General features: G+C 46.4%; 1 protein-coding gene across 1 annotated transcript; it reads left to right on the top strand.

Moving 5' to 3' along the window:
• Window positions 1-8,253: 8,253 nt before the first annotated feature.
• ATNIH1004_005227 (uncharacterized protein) lies at window positions 8,254-9,989 on the top strand (the record flags this gene model as incomplete). Its single annotated transcript, XM_033569881.1, has 2 exons — window positions 8,254-8,367; window positions 8,412-9,989. 2 exons carry the CDS (start codon window positions 8,254-8,256, stop codon window positions 9,987-9,989), a joined length of 1,692 nt encoding a protein of 563 aa, XP_033428687.1.
• Between the last annotated feature and the right edge of the window lie 749 nt (window positions 9,990-10,738).

The raw sequence follows: 10,738 nt of genomic DNA, 5'->3' as shown, positions 1-10,738 counted from the left end.
TTTTATTAGAAATAGATCGAAATGCTCCCCGGACGCTTACTAGGCATCACCTCTATGCTATGAACCCCTTCTCTTTCATCCAGTTATAATCAACCAGAAACGTTCCAGATAAACTACTGTTGATAACGTACAGCCGTAATCTTGGAGTATGAAGAGGGACAATCTATAGGCGCAGAAGCGAACATTGTGTTGATGCCAATGTTGTTTGCCAGTAGGTGTCCATCACTGCCAACATTCCCAGCTGATAAGCGTAGAACTGCCCAAAGGGTGCCGTGTTCTATCGACAGAGAACCATGCGTGGCGCATCAAAGTTGAGTCGGCCGACGGAACCCCTCTGTTCTTTAAAAAAGGATTGCCCGGGGAGCGAGGCAAGAATATGGTCCATAGAGAATCCAGAGTCAATGAAGGCGATCCATGTGGTGCCACTCGACTTCGTCTCCAAGCGGATAGCATGGGGAACATACTCCACTACATCAGACAAACACTTTTTCCTATGCTAATATCGAGAAATGAGTGATACCATGCCCGATCCAACAAAGTCTTCCACTCAATTGGCGACGTTCCATCAGAATAGTCAATCACCGATAGAAATTTCGGGTTTCACATGACGACGTATAACGGCAGTCTGCCTCAAGCGACCAATTGGAAAGACAGCTGGGAGTGTTCTTCAAAACGTTTGAGGCAAGCATTGGGCCTTGAATTAAAGGCAAAGTGTCCGAACTCCACGAACGCTGAGCTTCAGAACCCAGTCAATGAGCACTAGGATGACTAGCTAAAGTGTTATGCTTGTGAACTGATTTGTAATCTAGTTACACTGATGGCTATAGACTCTGATAGATTAGCGATGACTACAGATCTCAATTTCTGATAGTTAGCGTATTGTATTCCTGGACTTAAGCCAATAGCATCTGGCCCTAGAACTGTAACATTACTGAATATTATATAAAATATGATCCTGCATCAGTTGTCCCAAATTGTATCCCATGTTGTCTCGACTCTTTTAACAAAGTTGAAAGGGCTGGTCGCTTTTCACCGAGCCAAGAGTGCCGCCAGGTGTCAACATTCACACAAGCACTTCAGAATCTGTACAGTTTTTTTTGGGACTCTCCTAAATCTTCCAAGTGTCGCCGTATATCAAACACATACGACCACAGGGTGTGGAAAACAGGGCTTCCCGTCCGCTCAGCCGTACTTAAGCCACACGCCGGCCGGTTAGTAGTTGGGTGGGTGACCACCAGCGAATCCCGGCTGTTGTATGTTTTTTCGTGAGATTTTTGTGTTTTATGTATGTAGTTGGTTTGCTCTATTTTAGTTCTGGACAACGGAGGGTAGGTAGTTCCATAGCTGAAGTGATCTGCGGAAGGGGGCTTATGTGACATGCGTCATTGGTAAATTCTGATCCTGGTCAGGGCTAGTCCATTAGCGTGTATTTATTCTCTGTTGGTAGAGATAAAATGGCCGTAAATATGCCAGCTGGTATTACTACAAGAGCATAAATGGTTACTTAGGTTCCCTCCGATTTTTATTTACCCATTCTCCCAAATATAAGATTCCCAGGAAGTTGGATACCTGGCTGGGTTAATAGTTATCGTGTCGAGATCTAGTCTAACCAACCGGCCTAGCACATCATGGAATAGTGCAAGAATAACTTCCTTGCCTGAATTATCAAAGCTAAAGCTATACACACCGTGTTGATCCCTGAGCTTGTTAAAGGTGACTAGGGCCCTACATCTTACCTACTGCTCCCTGATCAGGCTATCCAACCACGCCAAAAGCTGAACAGGATCCGACGAATGCCCCCAGCTCGAGATCCTAGAATAGGAAGATTTATAATCCATGAGAATACAGAAGACTTGCCCAGCCGAGTCATAATTTTGGTTGTCAATAGTGAATACATACTCTGCTGTACTATCAACCCGGCCGGGTATCCAACTTTCTGCGAACCTGATGTTTTGGAGAATGAGTAAATAAAAATCGGAGGGAATCTAAGTAACCATTTATGCCCACACAGTAATACCAGTTGGCATGTTTACGGCCACTTCATCTCTACCAACGGAGAATAAATACACGTTAATGAACAAGCCCTGACCAGGATCAACATTTACCAATAAGACGTGTCACGTAAGGCTTTCTATCAAGCCCCCCTTACTTCCGCAGATCATTTCAGCCATGGAATTACCCTCGTTGTCCAGAACTAAAATAGAGCCAGCCAAGTACTAGCCGACCAGTGTGTGGTTTCAGTACAGCTGAGCGGACTAGAAACTTTATTTCCCACATCTTATGGTTGTACAGTCCTCAGCATTAGTTTGAATAATTGGTTGCCGCGAAATCCAGCTATGGAGCTATTGGTCGACGTCCTCCTACCGACAATTCGGAGTCTGTAAGAAGCCATCTCCCATTACGAGTCTTATGGAGGTAACAAGCCCCGGTGAATGGTTTCTTAACCCTTCCCCCTCTCCCTCCCGAGCTAACAAGCTCCGCTACCTTGCCCGGGAAGTGCCACCATCTTTATCAATGATAATCTGCAATAATTCCAAATATCGCGATATATTGCGTAGTTGGTGTGAGAGTGGCTGTTTTTCTTAACTTTGTTATATCACATGACCACATAGCATTGTTATATATAGGCTGCTGATTTCTATATCTTTTATTCTTAAACCACAGTTCTCAAGACATTGTTTTGGTTATAAATGTGTTTTTGCTGAATAACTTAATTCTTTAGCTATTTTCCTAAGCTTAATATGCAACTCTTTTTCTTCAGTTTACTGCTAACTTTTTCAATTACTATTGCTGCTGAACAAGAAAAAGCTACTAGGTTGTTCTCTGTATGTGAAAGTGCCTCTTAATTTAACCTGAATACTTTCTACAAAGCTAAAAAAATGTGGAATACGTAGTTTGGTGCACGCGGAACTGGGGAGTGTATGAAAAAAGAAGAGTGTGATGAAAAAGGTGGACATATGGGGTATTTTATATGCCCCTTTTTTTAGGTAGCAAATTTTGTCTCTTGAGGGTACAGGCCTGAGAAAATATTACATTAGTGTTGTATAAACATGAAAAACTGAACTGTCTGAAAAAAAGGAAAATGTGAATGTGTGGAATGGAGCATCTGGGAATTCTAAACAGCTTAATATGTGTGGCTAGAACTGAGAGTAAGCTTTTATCAACTACGGCGTAGCGCTGATATACCTATATTGTATGTCTAATTAAAAACAATGAATGTCTGATTAAAGGCTATATTTATTAATAGCCCATGTATTCGAGTTGTAATCTTTAAAGTCTGATTAGGCATATTGCCGTAGATAATATACTATGAAGCAAATCAAACCAGTACAAAAAAAGCCTATTGTGTGACGATGCGAAGAGAAAGTTGAAATTCTTTACTAATTTATGGCTCCGAGATACCTTTATGTGGTGTTCCTGTTATATCCACTGTTTTTATACTGCTCGTTCTTGTCATCCCTTAAATGTACCAGGAAATGTTGAATGTAAAGCACGAAAAAATAGCTGCCAGGCAACAGGCGATTATAATGCAGGGATAAACTTGTAGGCTGACCATCGAGACGGGATTCGGGATCCCGGACGAGTTTCAGTCCCGTCCCATAGTCCCATGGGAATTGCATTTTGATTCCCACCCCGTGCCAAGCCTTTCGGGAAGGGATTCCCATTATTAGAAGGGATTCGAGATGGGATATCTGCCGTATTCAAGAATTGGGGCAGTTGATTTAGCGCCAACGCGTAAATTCGCGCAAGTTTGGAACAACTCCCGCCCGAGCTTAAATATTCGAAATTCATACTTCTTGACCATGAAATACGTGTTTTAATTGCCAAATTCGTCGAAATTGAGGCTATTCAAACATCGGAAATGCCTCCTAAATGTTCATACTGACGAGGGGCTGACAACTCGCTCGATGCCGTCTGATCTTCGCCGTACTCGCATTCCTCGCGTCGAGCCACCCCCTGCAGCTGGTTAAAAGCGTCAGGATAATTATACACCCCACAATGCAGCTACAGAGATCGCTCGGATTAGAAATAAAGCCCAGAAAAGGGGCCATCCCATCCAAAGAAGGAAACCAGGAACCCCTCCACGTGATACAAAGCCAGGACCATCAAACCTTATAGTGGGAAACCAATCTCGCTCAGGATCCGGCCCAGTTTCTCGTGGAGGAAAATAAAGCCGCAAATATACTATATATAGGCCACCTGCGCCTAATACTTCAACCGATGCTGATACTACAGAGGATAAGAGAGAACTCTTTGCTCAACGCCTCTTTACCACTAAGGAACGATATAAGCAGCTTGTATCAGCCCGGAAAATTGCTGAAGCGCGGCGAGAGTACGCAGAGGCGAAGGCTCACTATGGCGGTTCTATTACAACCTCGGAGCTAGGAGAGGAGCTTGGTAAGGCTATGGTAAACGGGGATTTTGACATAAAGCTTGGTTTTACAGTCCGTATTAACGGTAAACTTGCACTTAGGAAGGTCCTGCCCGACACTACGTGTAGAACATTTGATATTACAGATTTTAAAGAGCAGTTAATGGAGCAGATCGATAAATCTGTTAATAGCTTGTAATTCGAAGTCCTCACGCGTACGGCCGTTATAAAACACGAGAGTGGCCGCGGAGTGAAACAACATAATCTTAAAGACTTCTCAATTGCAGCTGCAGAGGTGATGATACTGCTAGAAAGGCAACGGTCTTATTTCGCAAGGGTCAGATGGTCCTTTTATTTTGAGATAACTGTTAAAACACTGCCGAGGCAGGTTCTAATGCCGAATTCAACACATACAAGGGGAGAAGGGTTTATACCGTCAAGCCCGCGCAGAGTACGCCTTTAACTACACCAAATGCAGCTGCCCGGGTGCCTCCGAGCGCGTGTACAGTTCGGTTGCAGGAGCAACACAATGCCCGAGTTAAAGCTATTCGCACTGCAGGAGATTTCAACTGCAGCTTATGGAGAGATGGCGGTGCCACGAGGAGAACTATACGAACCGAAATAATTATTGCTGGATTAGCCCAGCGGATAGGACAAAGCATTTTAATATTACTCGCGCTCAACATGAGACCTGGGCCGACGCGATGTCACGAGGAGAGGCAACACTACTAAGCCCCCGCCTTTATTAGTATTATATTTTCACAGCCAGCAAGGCGCGATATCGCGGTTATCTCGACAACCAATTAGACACTCTGCGGCACAGGAGAACCGTATGATTATGGACCGAATGATTAAAATGCAGCAATAGATGCAGGAATATTTAATATAGAGCCGTATGATGGAACAGATGGAGCTAATAAAAAAGAAACAGGAACAACGAGAGCATCGAATTAAGCAGCGGCAATTTCAGCGAGAACAGCAAGAAAAAGAGCGAGATTGAAAACTTATATTAAATTCTCTACGCCATAAAGCTTCCATAAAGCCTTATGCAATGCCTCCGCTTCCCTACAGCCCTGCTGCCTCTATACAGACTGTCCCTGCAGCTCCGGTAACACCTACACCGTTGAATCGAGCCTCTAGCTCGATTGATATAAATAAAGATGATGGTGACATCCTGTACCAATTTTTCGAGTGGAAGATAGTAAATACACGGATTGCTGAGCGGAAAGCTAAGTGGGAGCGTGCTCGCGATATTATACTGGAAAACGACTGGTCGATAAAGGATCTTCAGGCTATGGAAAATGGTGTTAGCGCGATATATAATCGTGCAATGAAAGCAGGCATCTCTCATAGGCTTGCACGAGGATTTAAGGATAAGTTACTGTCCTTTAAAGTTGTGTATAAGCGCCTTAAGGACCTTAAAGATCCAGATATGTTGGCTGCTTATACCCTGGGAGAAATAAGTACTATTCCTAGTTAAATACACCTGTAAGAGATGCCTCTAGGGCCTCCCGCGACTCCAACAACTCTATATAGCGTGTAAATCGAATAAATTACTCCTTTTCTATATAAACACCCCGGGCGCCAGAATGCCTAAAATGCTGCCTCGCGAAGCGATCACAGCGACTCTCCCGAATTGCAACTTCTAGGAACTCTCCGAACGATCCACAGGCTTGCTATAAGAATGCCCAGTTTAGCTTTATCCAGGCCTTTAACACCGATAATATCAGCTGAATTGGGTTATAATCTGGTGAATAGGGAGGTAGAAACTGTATTAAATAACCTGCTACTTCAACTGCTTGTGTAACGCACTCGCTAATCTGTATAGACACATTATTAATTATTATAACCATTAGTCGTTGTTACTCACGTAGTGCAGGGATCAGGCGATCCTAAAGCCATTTAAAAAAGTTGTTGCCATTAAAATAATATTGTTTAATGTCTGTGCAGGATAACTAGCCATTAAGTGTCATCGCGCTGCAGATACTCCATGTATTACCTCGCCGGATATCTGCAGAGTATCTAGCTTCTTCGCCTATCGGTGCGTAGCCGTGATGTCTCCAACCGATTTTCTCATTAAATACTAATTCGTCAAGGAGTACTAAGTCCTCTGCAGTGAAACGGCGGATATCGTCAAGATACGAGCGCCGTAGGGCCTTATTACAGTTTCTAGAGATCCACTTCAGCGCCTCTTTGACCAGTTACGGCGCCGTAGGGTTCTTGAAACCGTGAGCTGGCTTACAATAATACCTCGTTCGTGGTATAACCACCACACCAACTCTGCTTGTTGCCTCCAGCCTTCCTGCAGAAGATACTCAAAAAGTGCATCCTCATCAGCCTTAGATAGCTTCTGCGAGCGACCTAGGGCGCGGAATCCTGGCTTCTTGACACTGCCATATCGGAGGAGATTATGTTGCAGGCGATACACGGTTCTCTCGCCGACCTGTAGCTCTTTTGCAATCTCCGCAGCCCTCCAACCAAGGAGAAGAAGTTAAAATATTGAAGCTATTCAATCCGGAGGAAGTCCACGAGCGTGTGTAACAGCTGCTCGCTCGCCAGAGGAAATATTAATAGTAGAGTCAGTGGCGGGTTCAGGATTAATTTCTGCCCTGTTACACGCTCAGTAAACTAATCTCGCAATCCAACAATTCTATAGCTTACATTACCACTTTAGAAATTACATTAACTTCAAAAAGGGAATTTTTCGACGTGGAAATGCGATATCGCCCTTTTATGGGCTGGGTGTTCCAAACTTGCGCGAATTTACGCGTTGGCGCTAACTCGACTGCCCCAATTTTTGAATACGGCAGATTCCCTTTCCCGAATTTTTCAAAAAAATTGTCCAGATTTTACAGGAAGGGAATCGCGCCCCGATTTCCTATGGGAAGACCTGAACAATAGTCGGTGCAGACGGCGGGAGGCAACATGGGTTCCATTGCAAGTATAAAGACCGAGAAAACAGCATCGCAGGGGTTGGTCTAATAGACCAGTCAAAGTGTATGCGTTTGAGGCCCCGAGATATTTGCCTTGCCTCGACACAAAAGAGATACAATGAGATTCCTTCTTAGACGATCAATCCGTGACCTTAGCAGTTGATGTCCTAGGTTCCTCAAGCCGACCGGCTATATATCATTAAGATACCTTCGTCTACAGAGTAATACAAGTTACTCTGCTGATGTCTAATCTTGCTTACCCCTTCAGACGGTGATATTCAAGTCTTTTCGCCTAGTTTTAGTCAGTCATATGCTATATATAATATGCATATATTATAGGCAATACATATATTCCGTCCGAATGATCTGTCCTGAAAGAAGACAGGATAGGTGCATGCTATCTCTCTGTCCTTTTCTTGTGTACTTTTCATCTTGATTTTTATGTTTTATTTAAGTATTTATTTATTTCATTTCTCCGCTGACATTGAACGAATCTTTGGTGTTCCTTAATGCCTCAGGCCCTCAGGCACCGCCAGGTATGTTCCGAAATTACCTAGTCGGGTAATCTACCTGGGGAGCGCAATTACACTCTCCCGAGTCATGTGCAAGCTGGGGATTGTTTTACCCAGAAGTTCCCCGCTGCCACAAAAGTCCAGCGGGAATGGTGCAAGGTAGTCACACGATTGGAGAATGTGTGTCGATGATGCGTATGTCTGTCAGTGGCTGGATGGGAACCGCGGATATATAATTAGTCAAATGTATTGTGGCTTCGTATCTCCATCGGTCGTTGGCCGGGTTTCTTGTCGAACTGTCCGACGCGCAGGGTCGACCTTACCGATGGTCTAGACGCCCAGCGGAGATGGAGGTCTGGCCTCTCTATTGTCCTGTCGATTAAATGTTATAAAAGGCGGATAGGCCGTACATGTGTTGCTGAGGACACAAACTATCATGCCTGCTCATAGTGACGATCCCCGATCCACCTTAATGTACCACATCCAGGATGCGCCCACTGTACCAGTCGCGTTGGCAATCACGGCTGTGCTGGTCTATGCAATATATCGAGTATGTCGTTTCCTGATAGAAAGACATGACGGCTAATCAGGCAGGCCACCATGGTCACCGACATCCCCCCTATTATAGGCCTGCCTGAAATCCCGGGTGCGGTGCCTCTCTTTGGCCATCTGCTCAAGCTGGGAGACGACCACGCCAGTACCTGCGAGAAATGGTGGCGCCAGTACGGACACTCAGTCTTTCAGATCCGACTGGGCAACACTCGGGCGGTCGTAGTGAATTCCTTTGAGGACTGCCGGAACATGCTGCTCGGACGCCAGAATGCACTAATCGACCGACCCACGCTGTACACCTTCCACGGCCTCATCAGCAGCACGCAGGGATACACCATCGGGTCATCACCCTGGAACGACTCGTGCCGGAGGAAACGCAAGGCTGCAGGCACGGCTCTGGGACGGCCAGCGATTCGCAATTACCATCCAATGTTCGATCTGGAGAGCTACTGCATCATCCGGGACCTGCATCGTGACAGCCAGGACGGCGCCATCGAGGTGGACGTTCGTCCGTATCTCCAGCGGTACGCGCTGAACACGACTCTGACTCTCTGCTACGGCATCCGCATGGACGCGGTGTACGATGAGCTCCTACGCGAGATTCTGCACGTGGGATCGGCCATCTCGTTGCTACGCAGCACGTCAGAGAACCTGCAAGACTACGTGCCGCTCCTGCGGTATGTGCCCCACAACGAAAAGAAAATGCGCTCGAAAGAGCTACGCGAGCGTCGCGACGTGTATCTTAACCTGCTTCTCGACAAGGTGCGTGACATGATCCGGAAGGGGACCGACAAGCCATGCATCTCGGCAGCGATTCTCAAGGATGAGGAGACAAAGCTGACGGGGGTGGAGGTCTCCTCAGTCTGTATATCGCTGGTTTCAGGCGGGTTTGAGACAGTCCCCGCCACGTTGACTTCGGCAATTGGGTCGCTGTCGACGGCGGAGGGACAGGTGTGGCAGGATCGCGCCTACGAGGATATCAGACGGTACTATCCAGACATGAAAGACGCGTGGACGGGCTGTTTTCAGGACGAGAAAGTCCCCTATGTAAATGCGATCGTCAAGGAAGCGGGCCGGTTCTACACCGTCAGCTCTATGAATCTGCCGCGGAAGACCATGACGGAGGTGAACTGGGACAGCGCGGTGATCCCCCCGGGGACAATGGTCCTGATCAATGCACAAGCCGGCAACCACGGTAAACCCCCCATTTTAATTCTACGTTGTGATGATTCTGACCCTGTAGATGTCGACCATTTCGGGCCCAATGCGGCAACCTTCGACCCTGAACGATGGCTGAAAAGCGTCGATCCCCCCGCTGAGAAGGAAGCCGCAGGTTTAGCCCACCTGAGTTTTGGGGCGGGCTCTCGTGCATGCTCGGGACAGTTCATTGCATCGCGACTGCTGTACACGGCGCTCGCGCGACTCATCTTGTCCTACAAGATTGTAGCCAGCGAGACGGAGCCTCCGAACACAGACTATGTGGAGTACAACCAGCTCAAGCCAGCACTGGTGGCGCTTCCGCGGGAGTTCAAGGTGCGGTTGATTCCGAGGGAAGGGACGATGACGAATGAGTGTCTGCGACTGGCGGAGATGCGAACAAGGGAGCATTATCGGGAGTAGCGCAGGCAACTGAGATGGCCTGACAGGTGAAGGCTCTGTCATGGAATTCCTTGGGTCGATATGATGTTATGTCCGATCGTCCGATAGCGAGCCAATAAATATGACCGTTATGCTTTCCCTCCAAACATAGGTAGAAGCCATACCTAGAATGTCCCTTTATATCTCTTCTCTCTTCGATGTTCGTGCAGCGGTGGTGGCGGGCGGCAGCAGCGAATTAGGGCTTAAGATAAGTCGTGTACGCAGATCTCATCCAGTATGACAGTGTCAAATAGACGCAGGGACTGGTTACCAATGGTGCTAAAGTATACATAATTTCTCTAAAGCAGCTATGGGCAGTGAGCGGCATTTGGCGGCAGTAGTGAAATAAGCTGCTATGGGGTGATGTCATCGCAGCTTACCCAAGGTGCTGCAGGTTAGTCGAGCGGAAGACTAAAATGGAGAGCTGGTAAAACTCATAATACTTACACTGAAATGTGCTTCCATGAAGGTGAGGAGATAATACTATGGTACAGTATTGTTTACCATGTGCTGAATTGAATCCCATACTCTAATAGGGCCCACCCGTAACTTGGAACCGTGGAAAAGCCATCATAAGTGACAAATAAGAGTTGGTTTGAACCATGGAAGGTGGGGGAAGGGAGCACGGTGCCAGGGACTAAGGTTCAGATAATAGTGCTGCCAAAATTTAGCCGTAACAGAGAAAGCGTACGGCTCACCTTTAACAGAGTGGATGGGGTGAGCTACTTCAC

This window comes from Aspergillus tanneri (assembly GCF_003426965.1).
Source record: "Aspergillus tanneri strain NIH1004 chromosome Unknown AapTan_3_pilon_pilon_pilon, whole genome shotgun sequence".
NCBI lineage: Eukaryota > Fungi > Ascomycota > Eurotiomycetes > Eurotiales > Aspergillaceae > Aspergillus > Aspergillus tanneri.
The sequence above is the reverse complement of the archived record's forward strand: the minus strand, read 5'-3'. Positions and strand labels throughout refer to the sequence as shown.